The 21,753-nt window shown below is 38.4% G+C and overlaps 1 protein-coding gene across 1 annotated transcript in view; it reads right to left on the reverse strand.

Moving 5' to 3' along the window:
- The window catches only part of LOC149834377 (SIT4 phosphatase-associated family protein), a 62,056-nt gene that overhangs the window by 18,578 nt on the left and 21,725 nt on the right, over positions 1-21,753 (reverse strand). Inside the window, exons 3-14 of the mRNA XM_090011363.1 lie at positions 13,705-13,791; positions 13,528-13,603; positions 12,952-13,026; positions 12,684-12,737; positions 9,650-9,709; positions 9,148-9,264; positions 8,863-8,957; positions 8,510-8,712; positions 4,197-4,294; positions 3,811-3,914; positions 3,535-3,700; positions 3,311-3,430 (exon numbers count right to left, since the gene is read on the reverse strand). Coding sequence (XP_089867489.1) covers positions 3,311-3,430; positions 3,535-3,700; positions 3,811-3,914; positions 4,197-4,294; positions 8,510-8,712; positions 8,863-8,957; positions 9,148-9,264; positions 9,650-9,709; positions 12,684-12,737; positions 12,952-13,026; positions 13,528-13,603; positions 13,705-13,791 — 1,255 coding nt within the window. The remainder of the gene's footprint in view (positions 1-3,310; positions 3,431-3,534; positions 3,701-3,810; positions 3,915-4,196; positions 4,295-8,509; positions 8,713-8,862; positions 8,958-9,147; positions 9,265-9,649; positions 9,710-12,683; positions 12,738-12,951; positions 13,027-13,527; positions 13,604-13,704; positions 13,792-21,753) is intronic.

Consider the following 21,753-nt stretch of genomic DNA (forward strand, 5'->3'; position numbering starts at 1 on the left):
GCAGATCATTGGGTTTGAGCAATGCAAGGAGTTGTACCCAATGGACCCTGATTTTCAGCAGATCTGTGAAGGGTGCATCTCCTCTACCAGCACAGCAGACCCACGGGTCGTTATACATAACGGTTACCTCTTTCGAAGTAATAAGTTATGTGTGTCAGCCTTCTCTCTTAGGCTACAATTGATTTTCGAGTTACATGAAGGGGGACTAGCTGGGCATTTTGGACATGATAAGACGTTTGCTCTGTTAGATGAACACTACTTTTGGCCCAAAATGTGCAAAGATGTTGTCAAGTTTGTCCAGAGTTGTCGAGTATGTCAAGTGTCCAAGGGTCGATGTTAGAATAGTGGTTTGTACACTCCTTTGCCCATCACTGAGAGGCCTTGGGAACACGTTTCCATGGATTTTATTGTGGGTCTTCCCAGAACCCCGCATTTTTTTATTTCATCTTAATTGTGGTTGATTGATTTTCCAAAATGGATATCTTTTTCCCATGTAAGCGAACCACTGACGCCCCGTTAGTAGCGCCTTGTACTACTTCAAGGACGTGGCCCGCTTTCATGGATTGCCTCACCCGATCACCTCAGATCGTGACACTCGCTTTATGAGTCATTTTTGAAAATCGTTATGGACCTTATTGAAAACCAAGCTCTAGTTCAACAGTGCATATCACCCGCAGACCGATGGCCAAACCAAATTCGTGAACCGCACCTTAGGGAACCTACTCAGAAGCAGAGTTACCAGAAGCGCCTAGGCGTATGGGGAAGCGCGCTTCCCCGATACGCGCGCGAAACGTCACACTTCCGAAACGCGTGGGGAAGCGTCCTCTTTTTTTTGGAAGCGTGCTTCCCTTTTATGGGAAGTGTGTTTCCCTTTTATGGGAAACGCACTTCCCATTTATGGGAAGAGCGCTTCCCCCTTGCTTTCCCATTTTTTTATTTTTTCGCTTCTCCCTCGCTTCCAGTTCGCTTCCTAGGTCACTTCCGGTTCGCTTCCTAGGTCGCTTTCGAGACGGTTCATAATTTTCTTCTAAGTGGTCCCACGCCGGTTCGCTTCCTAGGTCGCTTTCGAGACGGTTCATAATTTTCTTCTAAGTGGTCCCACGCTTCCCCGCTACTTAAATTTTTGAAAGTGCCTCACTTCCCACTCCCGCTTCCCGTATAGCTTCCCGCTCTTGCTTCCTCGACTGGTAACTCTGCTCAGGAGTCTAGTTGGAGAGAATGTCAAAACTTGGGACCTAGTCTTACCGCAAGCCGAGTTTGCCTACAATAGTTCCATCAACAGGTCCACGGGCAAGTCCCCTTTCCAAGTGGTTTATGGTCGTTCACCAACCCATGTAGTAGATCTAGCACCTGTGTCTAGTCTCCAAGACCCAGACGCATTTGATGTCGTTGAGTACATGTGTGATATTCACAGACAAGTCAAAGCCAAGCTTGTTGAAAGTTATGAAGCTTACAAAGCCTTTGTGGACCAGGGTTATCGAGATGTTCAGTTTCAAGTAGGACAGTTAGTGTGGGTTTACCTGCGTCCTGAGCGTTTTCCAATAGGTACTTAAGGTAAGTTGAGTCCTAAGAAGCATGGCCCTTTGAAGATCCTCCGGCGATTGGGTCTAAATGCCTACCTCCTTGAACTGCCCGAAGATTGGCACATTTCACCTATCTTCAATGTGTTTGATCTATACGCTTACTGTGGTGAGTCTGGTGACAACAAGTCGTCAGAGCCGACTTCTTCCCAACCAGGGGAGAATGATGCAGAGCATGACCGACGCGGATCCATACCGCATGACCCAGGCACGGCCAGAGAACCCAGCTCCAATGGGATGGATGATCGGACCCAGGTGATGGTTTCGATCGCAAGTCCGACACCACGATGCAGGGACGTGCCCCTGTGCACTTATGCCAGGCGAGCGAAGAATGGAACAACGCACGTCAACAGTCCCAACAAAAGTTGAGAGCATCGGGTCTCGGTCCTGGGTTCCAGATCCGAGATCCAGACTCGGTGCACAGCGCATCCTAGTACCCGGCCCTAGGGTTACGTGGGGTTGAAGAAGTTTGAAGATTTGCTCTTTTCTTTTATTTTTTTCTGCTTTGCTGCCAGCATTTGTTCTTCTACAGCCATTATTTCATTCCCTATTTTCTCCATTATTCTTCGTTGTAATTCGTTCCTTTTTCAATAAACAAGTTAAGTACCATCGGAACTTTGATCCTCGCTGCATCATAAACAAGTCAATGCACCTAGGATCATTTTGGTCCATTTTTTGGTTTTTTTTTTTAAATTGCCCCATGAAATGGGCTGCGGAATTTTAAAAAAAATATATCTTGGGGTGGAAGGTGGGGGGTGGGCTGCCCCCCTACAACCCCCCACCCGGGGCGGCCCCCCCTGGACCCCTGCCCATTGACCGCGCAGCGGGACCCGCGGACCCCCCTTCTATATATATATATATATATATATATATATATATATATATATATATATATATATATATATATATATATATATATATATATATATATATATATATATATATATATATATATATATATATATATATTTTAAATTTTTTTTGCCGCACCTAAGGTTTTTGAAAGTGCCGCACCCACACCCGCACCCATGTGACATAGGAATAGACCCAACACCACTAGGTCAAGCACCATAAGACTCTAGGCCTTGACATCATGCACACAACTAAAATGGAACAAACCAAGGTTGCCAGACTAGGAAGTGGAAGCAGGAAACGATACGGGAAGTGAAAGAGAGAAGCGATGCATTTTAAAATGTATAGAAAGCGGGAAGCGAGGAATAAAAAAAAGAAATATAATAATTGAATGTGAATCATAATGAAACACAAATAAAAACTAAAATAAAAGTGTCTAATATTAAATTTCATGATTTGTTAGTGTAAGAATTAAATTTTTAACAAAATATAAAAATGATGATTACCAATTTAGAGAAAGCACATGGAAGTGAGTGAGAAGAGTGAGAGAAAACACATAAAAACATGAAAAGTTGAGTAAGAGAACATATAAGATGAATAAATGAAGTGTGTGGAAAGCATAGGAGAAGCATGGAGGAATCGAGGTTCTCATCAAGTTTCGGAAGCGAGGAGTATCGCACTTCCGAAGCGAGTTTCCAGGAAGCGAGCTTCCCACCTATCTAAGAAGCTTCCGGTAACTCTGGGACAAACACTGTGGAGGGCTGAGTCTTGCTTTCAAAAGTTTACCCCTAGAATACAGAACTTAGAACCATTGCATATCAAGTGTGGAAAAAAAAGGTGAACAGAATCTACAAATATAATAAACATAAATGCTCAACCTGAAGATATGCCAATATCTGGTCATTCGAATTCCCCAGCTGAATGAGCTTGTTTGCTATTCGAGTAAGGTGTCCAATGTTCCCTATCCTTGGGGTTAATCTTCCAGGAGCAGAAGTTGGCTGCAGAAACATGGATTCGTAGCAGTTACACTTTTGTTTCCCACACAAATTACCAATGTATTATATAAACCAAGAAACAAACTAAAAGTTCAGGAAGGGGTTACTTTATCTGAATCACTTGAAAGTCTGATATTCTTTTCTGCTTCAAGAATCTTCCCAGTAAAATCACAATCTTGGAAAAGATGTTCAATAAGGATAGCCTTCTTGCTCTCCAAACATGACAGAAGTATATTCTCCACATGGTGATGCAGAAAGTTATTGAATGGATACCTGAAGTTATCATTATAAGCAGGGAAGATGCTGCTGGTTGTGCTTTTAAAAAACAATACAAAGGAATATACTTGTGTAACAGTACTATGGAACACAGAGTTGGGTCTTACTCGAAAAACAAATCTAGAATACGCCGTAAAGCTCCTAAGCGAACAAGTTCCTTCTCAGCAGCTTCACTACCAGCAGTCAACAGGACTGAGATGAATTCCACAATCTGAAATTGCCATTTTATCAGCAAAGATGACACATCTAAACTAGAGAAACACTTAAGAGCCCCAACAGTGAAGACTAAAAATTACAAGAAAAGCTTTTCCCTGCATTGACTAACCAGGACAACAATGTGAAGAATACTCTGTCCCAAGTAACAGAAGCTTCCTAGTATTTTTAATACAAATGAAACACAAGACACAATCTCCAAAGTACATGACAGTATGTAGGGTCCACTAAGCTAGTCCACAATAAAGACCAGATAAGGGTACCTTTAAAATGGAATTACCTTCAAACGATGCTTGCCAAGAGGAGGCTGTAACTTTCCATATGTAGTAGGCAGAACAACCTCAGAGTTGGACACATTCAGAAGCTGAAGCAGATCACCTGAAATAACGTAAAAGAAAAGGCTTGATTTTATTTAACATATGGAGACACCATGCATACACAACTTCAATGAGTTGAAAAAGTAAATATAGAAAATAATGTCAAATAGACGCGTGCATTTGGAGCCATGATATGCAATTACCAACAATTTCTATGGGAAAGAGCAGTAATCATTTTGTAAGTCAAACCACTCCCTCTCCCCCCACCCCTTACAAAATAGGAACCCAAGTAATTTCAGTTTCGAATATTAATTTACTCTCATTAGGCACAAGCATAACTGAGTGAATTTTCAAAGTAGCTGGAACTACTACTTTCAGTCTCAAATCATCACACCACAATTCAATGACTTATTGATCTGACTATTCATGAATAGACATAAAACACCACCATCATCCAGCAGTTTTATGAGATACAGTGCATGCACCAATTCAAAATGCTGAAGAGAATCCAAACCATACTGTTGTATGGCACAGGAAACGATACTTAACAAGTCCAAAAAAAAAATCTGTGAATAAAGGCATAGAAAGGGTTTCATATGGGGCGAGGTGGTGAATTGATGCCATACATTTTTTCAAGGAACACACTCTCATTAAGTGTGATGAGAAGTTGCAAAAAATATATAAAAAACAGAATACAACAAAACTAAAAGGACATGGAGAAGGTTAATATTTGGTCAAAGAGCCCAGTCAACACAGTCATATCCAAGAGATATCTTGTCCAGCCCATTTGTCCTTCACATGCAGGTAGATCTGATTAAATCCTTCTGTGAATGGCCCCAGCATAATTCACTTCGCCGTTGAATTTCACATTGTTCCTCTGCACCAAATCTGCTGTCAGGCATGGAAGATCCACCAATGCTAAACTTGGTTCCATTTTTCCCCTTTCTTCTGCACATGGTGCCAGAACAATATCCCAGCTATGTCACATGGGTGCGGGTGTGGGTGCGGGTGCGGGTGCAGGTGCGGGTGCGGGTGCGGGTGCAGGTGTGCGGCACTTTCAAAAACCTGGGTGCGGGGGTGTGGCAAAAATATATATATATAAAGTCCAAAAGTTGGACATAGATGACCTTGGGTGCGTTGAATGCACCCAGGGTCAGGTTGACCACATCGGGTGTGGCTGCGACACGGGTGCGGCACCTAGTTGGAGAATCCCTGTGACATATAGGGCAAAAAAAAAATCTTGGCAATTTTTTTTAAGTCCGAGAATTGGACCAAAATGACCCTGGGTGAGTTGACCGCACCCGGTGCCGCGTCGAGTCGCGTCGACGCGGGTGCGGCACCCTGCTAGCCGAATCCCTGTGACATAGTATCCCAGATACTTGACTTCCCATGAATGAAAGGACCAGTCCAACCATGTAAGGTGAAGGAGCTTAGCAAAAAAATCACGTGAGCAGAAAAGATCACCACATACAGCAATGGCTAGGTAGATTGAAATGACAGCTTTAAATTTTCTTGGGTTGAAATTCTGTCCAAGGATAACTGCCATGCAAAAGTCGCCGATCTCAGGTTGAATGTAGGCCCCAATTGGTTTTATTGGGAAAAGTTGCATTTGACAGTTCCAGCAATGATAGGTAACATGAATTTATGGAAATTACCGGTCAATTGAACAACTCCACATTATGGTGTCGTCCGAAGGGTTGAACTTTAATCTTGCAAGTTTATGGTTCAAGGAGATCAAATGCTGATGATAGTGGAAAGTGGAATAAGCAAAAGATGACCGAGGCACCCGTTTTAGCTTTGCCTGACTATAGATGAGAGAGAAGGTAATTTGAGGTTGACTCTGAGAGGCAACTGAATCATTAAGTGCCAAGAGAGTAATATAAGAGGAGAAAATTATCAAGAAAACATTTGTCATTGAACACCTACTTCTCTAAGGTCTTCCTGAAAAGTCACTGAAATAAACGTGCATATATCATATTCATGAAAATCGACAGAACTCTGAGTAAACAAAATCCCAGCCCTCCAACCCCCAGAAAAACCCAACAGGGTAACAAAAAATATAAGATAACATAAAAAGAAAAAGCCAAATATGCCATGTGACATATTGAATTTCTTTTGATTTTACATAAAAATTACAAAAGCACGAAATCTTGATAAAATTGTGAGGATTCCACTTATCACTGCTGTTCAACATATTGTGAATTACGACGATTTTAACATGATTTTGACAAGATTTTTTATTTTTCAAAAATAGTAAGGAATTCCATTTATCACCTTTGTTCAACATATTGTGACTTTACCATGAATTTAACATGATCTTAAACAAGCTTTTTTTTAATTTTCTTTATATTTGTAATTTTTTTAGCTTCTCTTGCCAATAATTTTGTGATATTTTCCTGACAAAACAAAAATTTTCAAATCTTGAAAGACTTCCCTTGTTGATAACATCATGAGGATGGCATTTATGACTGACCTTCTTGGGGTTGCCTATTGAACACCTAACACCTACACATCCCCATCAATTTTATTCAAGGTCTTGGCCATGTTTGGATCACTTTATAAATAGATCCATGCCATTTATGCTTGTTTTAAATACCAAGTTTTGGTATTTAGATCTATTTTTATTTTTTCAGTGAGCTATTAGAAATTTGATGAGAAATCATCCCTTGTCTCAAAAAACAGAAAGGGGCCTACATTTTTTTTTTTACAACTATTTATTTTCTCCCATCCCACCAGCATCATCATCAATGCTATCACTTCTCCAAGATCATCACCACCACCACCGCTGCCACTACCATCACTATCACCACCACCGCTGCCACTACCATCACTATCACCACCACCTCCATCATCACCATCACCACCATCACCACCACCCCACCGCCATCACCCACCACCAGCACCACCCGACCACCATTGTCACCACTACCACCATCATCACTATCACCACCACCACCAGTTCTCATACCGCTCTTTTTTCATTTTAGTTTACATAATCGATGATCCAAACATCCACCTAATTAAAAATAAAGACAAGATTCTTCTTTATAAAATGTGCTTTAATTTAGCAAGTTTCTTATTTATAATATGTGATTTAAGTTATGCATGTAAACAATAAATAAAAACAGTTACAAACGGGGCCCAAAGAATGTAGTGGCTGTTAAAAAGTTAACCAACTTTCTTTACCTTTAACAAGTTCGAAAATCCCATTAGTACTTTGTCTAGAATGGTACCACAAAGGTTACCTTTTGAATTTATAACATGTTCCATGCTATGCCTTTTAAAACTAGACTCAAGATTCTTGGAGAAAATACAACTCAATCAGTGCAGTTAAACTTTTTGAAGGCTTACAAAAGCAAACCTAATAAGGCTGTGAAAGGCAAAATGACACAGGATTCTTCCAAAATTTCTTAGACATAATGAAAGTTTTTGTTAGCATACAATATAAGCTACAGAGAACAACAAGAAACCTTTAAGTTATCCACTTGCAGAATATGATGAATGATGTTGTGAACATGCATGAGTACTATTGGTTCTTGCAAGTGACACCAATTTCTCAATCTCAGTGAACTTGTTCATGTACAGCATAAAATAAATCCTAGGAAAATCCCAACACTATAACAAATTACAGAAGTTAACAGTGTAGAAAACAATATCTGGTAAGAAAAGCATATATACTTGCAGAAGCAAACAGAACAAAGAGTGAGAATATCAGAATATTATTGAGCTTTATGCATATACATGTGCATACAGAAGTTAACAGTGTAGAAAACAATATCTGGTAAGAAAAGCATATATACTTGCAGAAGCAAACAGAACAAAGAGTGAGAATATCACAATATTATTGAGCTTTATGCAAATACATGTGCATGTGTGCACATACGTGCACAGAGGGTATACATGTATACAACAATCTTCATGCATCCTGAAAGGCACTTGGGAGCAACACAGGCAGGCAAACAGCCTTCTCGGCATTTTTTTTTGTGCATCTATTTCTCATCGACTACCATACTGCAAGCCAACTGCTGTTGTTGGATATGAATGAATAGTTTATCAAAGAGTACGAGTTGCATCAATAGTTAAAAGAAATTTCATCAAGTGAGAGAATAAAAATCAGCATCCTGCAGTTGAGACATGATACAAAACTGAAACAAATATAACACTACAGCCTATGGCAAGAAAATATGATACTAACTTTCAAGGAAACTTTGAAATATAGCCTTTTAATAAAGATGGTTTCTCCTAAATTGTAGAAGATGAAGTATAGAGACCTTACCAAGTTTCTCCAGCATACCATCAACTGTCTCTGGATTAGCGGTTATTGATGATCCAAATGGCAGTTGGCTATGGCTTGAATAACTAGGAGTTGAAACTATTCTCTTAGGGTCTAACAACGCGATACATACAGATAGGGAGTGTACTAAAACAGACTTTGGTCGTGAGCCATCCAGTGCATGACCAAATAATCTTGCAACAAAACTGCATAGAACAAGAAACCGATACTACAAAATTTCAGAAATCTCTCATAGTTTAAAAATGCTCAAAATGAATCTCCAGCAAAGAACCAAATTCAAATGACTAAAAGTCTTGCTGCGAAGAGAAAAAAATGAAACTGATGAAACTACTTACCTTGGGCTAGCAATTTTAGTAGCCAATGCTGAAGGAGCATATCTCATAATAGAACACAATGTCTCTGCTGCATTAGCATGTACCTCCGGAGAATCCTGCATCAAAGTAAGCAAGGAAAGACAAATGGGTGACAATCTAATACCCCATCCGCAAACAATTGGTAATCAACATAGACATCAAAGGGACATTCTCAGAAGGAAGAGGACACATCAATTTGCTCCAAATATTCAGGTTTCCTATTTCAAAGGTAATAACAGACAGAAGAATATGGATTATGATACTTACTGATGAATTAAACTTATCAACAATCATCTCAAGCACATTAGTATCATCTAACCATTGCATTGCATCCACACAGTTGGTGTAGATATGATCGTCACCACCAACAAGTCGAACTAGAACCTGGTTGCCACAGATCAATAAAAAGCCAAACAAGCAAAAGGCCTCTTAAGGAATGCTTCTATCCAGATGTGCATCTAGTTACAGAAAAAAGATGAATAAGATAATGCAGAAAAATTATAGATCGATACACAATGGACATGTATAAATTGTAACAATTCTCCTCTAATATGTTGGATCTTTTCTTTCTCCTGAATAGGGTAATATTCCAGTATAACTTGTCTGTACAGTACAATTAAGCAGTACAATTACAGAGGTAGCTATCTAAAATATTGAACAAAGTATGATATTTTGCACCAAAAATGCAAATCCAAACATCAGCCATAGGTTAGAGCTTCCACTAAAAGAAACATCATAGTGTCCAGCCTCCAGACAATTATATACCAACCTCCATGATAGATGTGATGCCAATCAAATCAACCAATTGACGAATAATGTCTGTAAGGCCCTGCATTATGCAAAATCAAGATAGAATATCAGATGGAAACAACAAAAATACAAGCAAAAAATTTGGCATTTGAAAGATGCTGTACAAAAACATCATGGGACCCACAGAACATGATCATAACCACTTGGTCACATTATAAAAAATATACATAGAGAGAGAGAGAGAGAGCATAGAAAAACATATAGGATTGTACGCATCATCCTCATTGAAGTGCAAAACAGAAAAAGTTGTGCAGCAATTGGTATGAACACACTTCTAATTCTAGGGTAATTTCATCCATTAATAACATGAACAAAAAAAAGACTATCTACAGGAGATTTATTTGAAAGGCAAGGAAGAAAATGCATTACGTAGTGTGATAATGCAAACAAATGAACACTTCATATAGTTCAGGCACAAAAACAGACCACCTCTGATCAATCATCTAGTAGAAAGCACTGTTTCTGACAAATATAAAAAGCATCTCCTCTCAATAGTGGTGTATTAGTCAGTTAAGGGAGTCCATGTACATATTTGGTATAAGCTATGTCACCTGGGTTCGAGTACGACAATGCAATTTGAAAAATGAGGGTACCGGGACATGGCTATATATATATATATATATATATATATATATATAGAGAGAGAGAGAGAGAGAGAGAGACAAGGGATGACATATGTATATGTCCAATGCAAGATCCATATATTGGTCTGTAGGTCCAATGCAGTTTTTAGTAAAAGAGGGACAGGTTTTAGTAAAAGAGGGAGTTGTGGGATGACATTTTGAATAAAGGAGGGGGCAGTGTTGTGAAAAGCGTCGAAGCGTAGAGAGGCGCTCCACCAAAATCTGAGGCGAGGCGTAAAGCATAAGCCTCAAAGTTTTTTTTTTTAACTTAAAAAAACTATAAAAAATATCTAAAATTATAAATAAATAAAAAATTCTTTATTGATGAAGCAACAACCAACAAGAAATAAAAAATCTCAAATAAATACTGAAAAAATATGAGATTAACATGTAAAAATAACATTAATGCAACAACTTGATCTATGTAAGTATCTAAGAAATAAAACATGAGCATTCATTAAATAAAAAATTAACATTAACAACGAAATGCATATTAGCATTAACAATATCATGTCATAATTAGAAAATGCATTTTAGCATTAACAACCAAATGTTAATATATATATATATATTAGAAAATGCATGTTTTCATTTCCATATATATAGGGTTGTGACTGCATGTAATTGCATGACTTGATTTTGCCACTAAAAGGGTTTAACGTCACATTCTAGAAGAGATTATTGCTCCTACGAAATTGAATACATTGAACAAGTTGACACGGTGATATTAATTTTTTGTGAAACGAAGCAACTAATCTCAATGACTTCATTAACGTGGTTGCTTTGAGTGTCTATTAGACTGTAAATTGGTGAACCTGCTACTAAGGGTGTCAATGGATTGGGTATAACCCGATCCTAACACATATTGGATCTTATAGGGCCAGGGTTTGGTTGCAAAGAAGGGATTCTGATTAATTATTCAGGTTAGATCCATGAGGCCCGATTATTATATGGGTTGGGTATGGTTTATAAAATTGTATACCAAACCAAGTCTGACCGGAGTTTCAGTTAAGATTCTCAAATTTTCAATGTAAAATAATTAAAAAATATTATTTTGCCAGATATGGACTGGGTCTAGTTTATGTAATTTTTATCGGATCTGGGTGTAGTTTTTCTTATAAAAATCCAGTTAAACCCGAATCTTTATATGATACCTACATTACTTAGTCGGATTCAGGTTTGGACTCACTCATTTTAACATACGTCCAACTGATGAGTCGTGGAGCCTGATTCAGAGTTTTTGCCCTTGCAGTAAGGGGGGTCCGCCCATGGTCCCTTCCAGTCCTACTTAATTATTCTTCCCAAGGTGCATATTAAGTTAAATGCTTCCTCATAGTTCTACTCAATTAACCTCTCCCAAGGTGAACATTAAATTACATGATATAATTATTTCACCTGGAAAGGGGTTCTTCTACCTCATGTCAGACACCAACAACTGGTGGGTCACATTGATGGTCCATCTAAGGACCCAGCTGTGATGATACAGTAAACCAGGCCAGACCTGTAGTAGCACAGGAAAAGAGGTAGGAAAGAATAAAAACTCCAGCTGCCACCTCCATATCTTTACTTATATTATATAAAAGAACCCTAAAGGGTAAAACACAAAAGTACATGGTCTGAAATAAATCACAGCAACAGACATACAAACAGGAAATAAATACATAACAAATTACAAGAAACCTTCAGATCTTATGACTGTTAAATGATAAAAAGACTTGCTCAATAAAGCTCCTCAAGTTGTAGAAAGTTTTGAGACATGTGCAGCTTGGTCTTTAGGTTCCCATGTCCGGCAGTGGATAAACATTTTTTGTTGTATTGTAATATACACTACTGTAGCCGCCCCTTTGTGATTTTGAATGAAGGCTTGTTAGTTTGTGTGTCTCACTCTCTCTTTCTCACTCAAATATGTTTGAAGACGCCATCATGCAAAGTACTACCTTTAGCAAACATCATCAAGTCCAGCAACTATTCTTGCTCCTGTTTTCATATAGCACAATGGTGGTGCCTTGCATAGGTTCACACAATCAAGGTACTAACATAAATTTCAAGCAAAGATGAGCATTTTTTTTAAGATCGCATGATCCAAAAGAATGGGAACTAAAACTTTTAGGCTCCAAATCCAATATAAATAATGGAAATAAGCAACAATATAGAGCTCAATGTTCTTAAGCACCAAAATTTAATTTCAAGCCCACAAAAATGTGAAAACTGCTCCATGACATAGATATCAAAAAGAATATAACTCCATAAAAATTTACTAGTAGCAGTAGAAATATACTGTCCAGATATATATGATTTTATTTAATCTTTTATGTGTAAATCACACCAAATCTATCTAGACATTAAGTGGCATAAACAGGATGCACTTACTTGAATGAAATTCATAAATGGGATGGTCTTTCGTATCATCAGGCAGATGAGAACCTGCTCGAACATAACCCAAAACAAGAGAATAATTCAAAGCTCCTCTCAAGCCAGATGAAAAAGGAATTAGGATGCACATGTTAGCAACAAAAGTGAACATAACCCAAAACAACATTATAATTCAAAGCTCCTCTCAAGCTAGATGAAAAAGGAATTAGGATGCACATGTTAGCAACAAAAGCGAGGGAGTCAACAGGTAATGAATAGCGCATACCTTACTAAAATATCCAGACAGCAACGTACTGTGTGGCCGGTCTGGCTCCAAGAAGGAGAAAAGGATATTCAACAACTGCACAAATAATGATAAGCCAAATGAATATCGACAAATTGTACCACCTACTGAATCACACAGAAAATAATACCATGCAGACTTGCGGATAATGGGTTGGATGTCCGACAGAGTACTGAGTTCTTGACCTGGCACATCCAGATCAGAGTCTATACCTGATCTGTCTGCGTATTAGACTCCTTGTCCAGCTAAGGGCTAAAACAGAGCGAATTAGCCCCATAATGTGGGTTGAACTCAAATCCTTCTGGATAATATTTTTAAATTTCTTTTTATATAGGAAACACAGTGAAACCCATGTCAGGCCATGTGACATGTTTCTGACACTGATATAGACAACAATATGGGGATAGGAATCATAGGACCCAATAATGGGTCTGGGACCATAAATCTGGCATACGTCTTTGGTACAGTCACAGGTCAAGTGAAATCAGATTGGAATCTGACCTATATGCAGTTAAGCAAACTTAATTGCTGATATAATAGAAAATATGGAAAGCATACTTCTTCATCTTCAATTAAAGTTTTGAGGATGACATCCACTTCACAGGTAAATATTTCACAAGCAATAAATGGAAATCTGCATCAAAAATATGATGTTAAATGAATCATAAAATGAATGAAGTTGCAAGGAAGGTATATCGCTCGGAGAGAAGCTATCTACCAATTTGCACAACTTACTTAAAAATGCGCCGCTTTTCAGCATCAACAGGAGGTTCTTCGACAATATATCGAACAAGTTGCTCTACCTGAGTCCGTTCACGTAGGCTGAAAAACAAATGTTAGTTTTCAATGTGGTACAATACAAACAGGGAAACATGGCTTTTTCAAAAATAAATTATCAAATTGACGTCCACAGGATGGCTCGCTAGATATCGTAATAAGGTGCTTTTAGGGTGCCAGTATAGAGAATTCTTTGCCACTATCTATTTATTGGTTATTTTAAAGCCAACACAAAAATGGCATTCTGCTAAATTCCATTGTTAGCACAGAGAAAGGTCGTAAATTAGTGGAATTTTGATCTGAGACCAATGATCCAGTTTATATTAAGAAAGTATATATATATATATATATATATATATATATATATATATATATTATTTATAATAATGTAATAGGTAAATATCCTCTAGGGGTATTTTCGTCATTTTACTCATGTAATAGGGACTGTTCATTAGGAGCAGTTTTTCTCTTTTTTATTTTTTTATTTTTTGTAATTTGCCCTTTTAAGCAAGGGCTAGATGGTCTATTATTTATAATAATGTAATAGGTAAATATCTTCTAGGGGTATTTTTATCATTTTACTCATGCAATAGGGACTGTTCATAAGGAACAATTTTTCTCTTTTTTATTTTTATTTTTATTTTTTTGTAATTTGCCCTTTCAAGCAAGGGCGCTATAGTCTTTTGACCATAGAGTCATTGGATGCTCTCCAACGGTCATAAATATGACCGTTGGGAGCTCTCATTTGGTTTCTCTCTCCCTTGTAATATGTATATAAAGGGGCTTTGTTCCCCTCCAATTGTTAATGCTTCTCTTAAGCATTTGTGCTCAATAAAGATAAATATTTTTTTACATTTTGTGTTTTTCTATTTAGTTCCTTAATGTTTTATATGCACTTAGTGCTTGTGTTGTTGCCCCTTGATGGCTAGTGTTTTGTCCTATAGTGGACTTGTGCTTGTGTACATTGTATTGCGATCTTGGAAGGCCTTAATGACATTGGTTTGTGCTTTTGCACTTTTGTAATCATAATCTTGTATATCCCTTAGTGGCATTGTTTTTGTATTTTTCGTCATTTTATTTCACTTTACACCCTATAAAATAATGTCCCTTACCGTCCAAGTGATTGGGCCACTGCAGTTATTCAAAGAGGATTCTAACAATAAATACAAAGACAGCAGAAACCCACATTTTATCCAATCACCAAATTAGCAATTTAAGAGGAACCATCTTTTCTTGGAAAAATATTGGCAATTTAAACCAATCATGTTAAAAATCGATCTGAATCGTCCCTTTGCTGAATTCATCCCTATTCAAAATTCAGCCTATTTTCCGTCAACACATCCAGGCTTGGGTGATTTTCCTACCACATCTTGGATGCATAGTATTAGAGCTACAAATAAAACACACCAGTTTTCCGCTTCATAAGAAACACCATTGATACTATAATTTCTTCCAGAATCAAATCTAAACAACCAAAAAAAAATCCCCATTATATTTACTATCTGAGATCCTTTTTTAACCTTGCCTTGCATTCAGAAATAATAGAGAAATTTATTGGCAGCTTTTCTCGCTTGTTCCAATGGAAAGACAAAAGAATCTAGTGATTTTTGTTAAGTAAAGGCAATTATTCACCTTTCCTGATATACAGGGTGACACAGACACTGGACCTCTTAGCATTAAAAGAGTATGGCCGCTTTAGGAATAAGTTATTGAACTATACATAGGCAAATTTGCTCAAGGACTTGGAAGGCGGAAATTAAAAAATCGAATCAGTCTAAGAAGTAGATTAAAGCTTATCTACACAACGGGACTCCGTGCACCCATGATGTGTGATATGTTTCTTTCTATATCCTTTCCCCATTTCTCTTCACTCTCCCAGTATCCAAGATGCAAGGTACAAAGCAATGACCTACCCAAGAGGTGCAAAATGTATGGTTCAAAAGGCACCAGTCAGAAGCAGATTTCCCAAACTAGATGAAGCAAATGGGTTCACTTCCCTTAACAGAAGCCTTCAAACTATCCAAATTGGACATACCGAAGCTGCGCTTTCTCATAACCTTTTTCACTGGAACATTTCTACTACTGCTGGAAGCATGCCATTCTCCCTTTCATTTAAATGTCACTCGGGATTAAAACTCAAGCCCTAATCAGGTTTTTGTTAGGAAAACCGCGAGCAAGAAACAACCGAAGGAAACAAAACACAACAAGAACACACATATTTACGTGAAAAACCCTCCCTCAAATCCGAGAGGGAGTAAAAAACCACGGCTGCCTAGAGGAAAAAACTTTATTGCTCTTTCTCGACAGATACAAGAGAGAAAGAAAAGAAAGAATTTATACAAGGCAAGGGCGACATCCCTAAATCTAAACAAATCGGGTCTGATCCATAAGAAATTGGGTCTCAAATAAGCCCAAGAAAAATTTCTTTTGGGGGGCGCTGCCCCCCTAAGACCCCCGCCAGAGGCGGGGCCCCCGGGAACCGCACCGGGGGGAGTCCCCGGACCCCCCTTACTGCAAGGGCAAAAGCTCTCAATCAGGCTCCACAACTCATCAATCTCTCACTTGGAGACTAATACAAAAAAAGTTCTTCCATCTATCTTGTCTTCCCTAACTCTTCTCTGCATCTCTGGAACGGCAGCCCTCTCTCATGCTCAATGAAAGAGTCCAACTTAGGCAATCCACAGCCTCAGTTTTGTGAGAGAGAGAGAGAGCTCTGATATTGTTGGAAATCGGCAGCCAGTATTCTTCTCAAAGGCTGCGCTAATACTTCATTAGCCTTAATAGGGTTACAATAATTTACACATAGACAAAAGTGCCCCTGTATTAGTAACACATATTACATTAAAATACAAAACCCGGGAATGGATATGGATCCTTTATTGAATATCTAGCCCATATTCTAATATATTCTAATACCCTCCCTCAAGTTGTGCATGGGAGTGAATCATGTGCAACTTGTTCTTCAGATACCAGAAACGGTGACTTGTAAGACCTTTTGTAAACATATCGGCAATTTGGTCTTCTGAAGGCACATAAACTGGTTCAATCTCTTTGTCTGCTATCTTTTGTCTGATGAAATGTTGACCAATCTCGATATGCTTAGTTTGACTATGATGAATAGGATTGAATGCAATTTGTATAGCACTTTTATTATCACACATAAGTGTCGAAGAGATATCCTCCCCCATCTCTGTAAGTAGATGCCTAATCCAGGTCACTTCTACAATGGTGGCTGTCATAGATCTATACTCTGCCTCTGTGTTAGACCTTGCCACAGCCTTCTGTTTTCTGCTACTCCATGAGACAAGATTTCTTCCAATGAAAACACAGTATCCTGAAAGAGACCTTCTCTTATCTGGATCCCCTGACCAGTCTGCATCTGTATAGCCAGTATGTTATGTTTTGGTGACTTTCATGAAAATTGAATATATGTGAGCCCATCGCCTACCGTTCCTTTTAGATAGCGAAGGATGCGTTTGACAGCATCCATGTGACCAATCTTTGGTTCATGCATGAACTGAGATACTTGATTAATAGAATATACAATGTCTGGTCTAGTAAAAGTAAGATATTGCAACATACCCACTAAACTGCGATACTTGACTGCATCAGGATATAACTCACCATCACAAATACTGAGCTTTTGGTTGACAACACTGGGTGTAGGTAGAGGTTTACAATCTGTCATTCCTGCTTTAGCCAGAAGATCAAGAGTGTATTTGTATTGAGTTAATGACATTTTTTTTATCTTGTTTGTCCACCTCTACACCAAGAAAGTATCTTAGTTCCCCAAGGTCTTTCATTTTAAACTGCATACTCAATAAAACTTTAATTTGTTGAATGTGGTCTGGAGCATTACCAGTGATCACAATATCATCAACATATATGAGTAAGAAAACCATGGTGGTATCATTCCTGTATATAAACAAAGAATGATCTAGTTGGGAACGAAAGAAACCATACTTCTGAATTTCTGAGAAGCTTTCGAACCATGACCTGGAAGCTTGCTTCAAACCATACAAAGCTCTGGTTAATTTGCATACATACTCTTTTGGGTCTCCCTCTATATAATCTTGAGGCTGCTCCATGTAGACTTCCTTTAAATTTCCATAAAGGAATGCATTTTTAACATCAAGCTGACTAAGGATCCAGTCATGTTCAATTGTCAAGCCAAGTATGATGCGAATAGTTCCCATTTTCACCACTGGGCTGAATGTCTCATCATAATCCTAACCATATTCTTGAGTGAAACCCTTGGCTACAAGACGTGCCTTGTATCGTTCAATGCTACCATCCGGTTTATATTTAATTTTATATACCCATTTGGAACCAACAACATTCTTATCTGGAGGACGGCCAACTATCTCCCATGTTTGACACTCATGAAGTGCCTCGATCTTCTCATTCATCGCTTCAATCCATTTGTTGGATTTGGACAGCTTGATGAAAACCAAGTGGTTCATCGTGTTTTTCAATCTTGGATAGAAAAATTTGAAAGTCCATAGAAAGGTTGTCATAACTAACCCATTTTTCAATAGAATGTCTTATTCCGCTTGATCTTCTTGGTGCTTCTCTGTTATCAGACAATGCAACGTGTTCTTCAGCAGGTACATTTGTTTGCTCTCTCGGTCTCCTGGTATACACATTACCTTTATATCTCAGAAATTCTATTTGTGATGCATCATCTGAAACTGTCTCACCATGTATGCCTTCAGGGGTCAAATTAGTATGTTTGGCAGTATGTGAAATAAGTTCAGCACTAAGCCATGGATCATACCAATTACCAGCTGTGTCACCATGTTTTCGACTGTGATTTGCTTTACTTTCTAGAAAACTATTTTCATCAAAAACAACATTTCTGAAAATTCTGATCTTCTTATTGGCAAGGTCATAGTACCTGTAACCCCTATGTTCATCTGCATAACCAACAAATTGGCATATGGAGGCTTTGTCCTGAAATTTAGTTCTCATGGATTTGTCAATATGTACATAACATGTGCATCCAAAAACTCGTAACTCGTCATAATCAGGATGTACACCAAAGAGAACATAATAGGGAGACTGGTTTTCAAGGATAGGGAGACGATTTATCACATGAGTGGCAGTGTGAAAAGCTTTTGTCCAAAGACTAATGGGCAAGTTACAACCATGCATCATACTCATTGCACTTTCCACAATATGTCTGTGTTTGCATTCTGCAATTCCATTTTGCTGTGGAGTGTGCGGGCAAGAAACTCTACGATGTATCCCATTATCTTGGAGAAAATCTAAAAATTCTTTGAAGGAATACTCACCACCTCCATCACATTGGAGAGTTTGAATATTTTGGGAGAATTGAGTTTTAACATAGGCATGAAAGCGACGAAAAAGGAGCAAAACCTCTGATTTGTGCTTCATAAAGAATATCCATGTAAAAAAAGAGAAATTGTTAATAAATGATACATAATATTTGCTTCCAGAAGAGGAAGGATTGGGGGCTGGCCCCAAACATCAGAACATATTATCTCAAAAGGCATGGAGGCTCTTTTATTTATTTGATGAAAAGGAAGTACATGACTTTTGCATAACTGACAACGAGGACACATTTTATCCTTCAATGAAGGTGAAACAGACTCTGAAAGAAAACCATTGGACACTAACTTTTCAATAAAGACTTGACTACAATGACCAAGACGAAAATGTCAGAGATCTGACTTATTACATTTGGATATACTTAGGACGCTTTTGGAGACATGATCAGACTTAGGCTTCAGGACACTGGAGGTTGGATCTTTATTGAAGACATACATGTTTCCACGTCGCTCTCCTTTAGCGAACATCTCCTTCGTTTGAAACAGAAGTATGAGTAAATTTCACAGATGAATTGGTAGAGTCAACAAGCTTAGAAACAGAGATAATATTTTTCTTTATATTTGGCGCATGAACAATATCAGATAAAGGAATAGATGACTCAGACAAAGGAACGAGGACATTGCCTATGTTTGAAATAGGGTGGTGAGTCTCATCTCCAGTTACAATATTAGATTTACCAAGATAAGAAGTCAAAGTAGAGAACTTACTTGCATTGCCAGTGACATGAGCTGCTGCCCCAGAGTCAACATACCATATTTCATCATCACTCTGTTTCAGATTCAAGTTGGTCATCGCAGATAAGAGAAGATCCTTAGCATCATCACTGACTCGAAATGTACCTGAAGTTCCTGATGTAGCAACATTTCTATTATTTTGCGTTCTATTCCGATTTTATGGATTGAACCAACAGTTGACTTTGATGTGACCTCGTTTGTTACACTGGTAGCATGTGGGAACATTCTTAGAAAAACTGACAGTGGAATTTGGTGTAGGTAGTAACCCACGTCCACCCTAGATTGAGGCTCCCCTGTCCCTGCCACGTCCTCCTCTTGAACGATCAGCTATTATCCCTGTGGCAAGAAACTCATGCGTAGATGATTGTCCTGTTGAAGCATCAGACATGCTTTTCAGAGTCATCTCGTACTAAAAGAGTTTGGCATGTAATTCCTCAAAACTGAGTAGCGTAGGTAGGCACAATAAAGACGTCACAAGAACATGATATTCTGATCTCAAAGCATTTAGTGTTTGCTGCACCTTTTCTTTACGTGACACTGGATATCCAACCATGGCTAACTGATCTGTGATGTTTTTGACTTGATTTAAGAATTCAATGATGCTCATTGCCCCTTTTTTTAACATCTGAAATTCGCGTTTGAGAAACAGCACTTTGGCCTCCGATATCTGAGAGTAGGTCTGAGCTAAATCCTCCCACAAAACTTTGGATGTACAATCATCAAGAATGAAAATCAGTACTTCTTGTGATAACGTAGAAGTGATGTATGCGACAAGGGCCTGATCGCGCTTCATCCAAGAAACAAATGCAGGATTGCGAACAATATTCGGCAATCCTCCATCCTCTTTGGCTTCGGTTATGATAAATTCTGGAGGCATTGGAGTGGAGTCATCCAAGTGACCGAAAAGGTCTTGACTTCGAATAAAAGGAGCAATTTGCCTTTTCCAAGTCAGATAGTTTTTGTAGTTAGCTTTTCCGAAACTAGCTGCCCCAGGAAATTGGAAGACCCGAATTGGCTGAAGTATCCATTTGTAAGCTTGTTGACAGCTTTTACAAAAAAAAATTATTTTGAAAATAACACTAATGGCTGAAACTGGGCTGTTTTATCATAAACTGACACAATTGACAGAAATCGGCACAATGTCACGACAAGAGAAATAAGAGCTCTATATATATTTTTTTTTAGTGTATGGAAAGTTTGACAGAAAATGAACGAGGAAACGAAGGTAAAGTGAACGAAAATGAATAAGGATACCTCAGGCAGATTCTTGGTTGGAAAACCAGAGAACTCGACTTTTCTAATATTAGAATATTAGACGACTTTTCTAATGTTAAATAATGAAGTAACAGGAAACTAGAGAATAGATTTTCAAGGCAGAAACTAGAAAAATAGATAATTAGAAGATGATGAAGCAAAACAAATGGAAAACTGGAAACTCGACCAATAAATTTTCATGGTAGAAACTAGAAAAATAGATATTAGTAGATGATGAAGCAAAACAAATGGAAAACAGGAAACTCAACCTGTTTAGAAGAGACGAGGGCTTCAGACTGGGCTGTTGGGTTCGGCTGAAGAAGATGAAGAGGACTCGCTGAAGGATCTCGGCCTTTGGATAGGTAAAGAGGACTCGGCTGAAGAATCTCGGCCTTTGGATAGGTAAAGAGGACTCGGCTGAAGAATCTCAGCCTTTGAATATATAAGGAGAACTCAGCTGAAGGATCTCAGCCTCTGAATGGGAAGGACTCGGCTGACTGAAGAAGAGATAAAGACGTGCTTTTCACGTTCCTGATGAAGAGATTTTTATGCCCAAACCTGTCGTTGCTCTGATACCATGTCAAAACTCCTGCAGAAATCAAAGGCGGGGGGAAAGAGAGAGAGAGAGAGAGAGAGCTCTGATATTGTTGGGAATCAGCAGCCAGTA

The sequence above is a fragment of the Nuphar pumila genome, chromosome 6 (genome assembly GCF_984573655.1).
Source record: "Nuphar pumila chromosome 6, dmNupPumi1.hap1.1, whole genome shotgun sequence".
Taxonomy (NCBI): domain Eukaryota; kingdom Viridiplantae; phylum Streptophyta; class Magnoliopsida; order Nymphaeales; family Nymphaeaceae; genus Nuphar; species Nuphar pumila.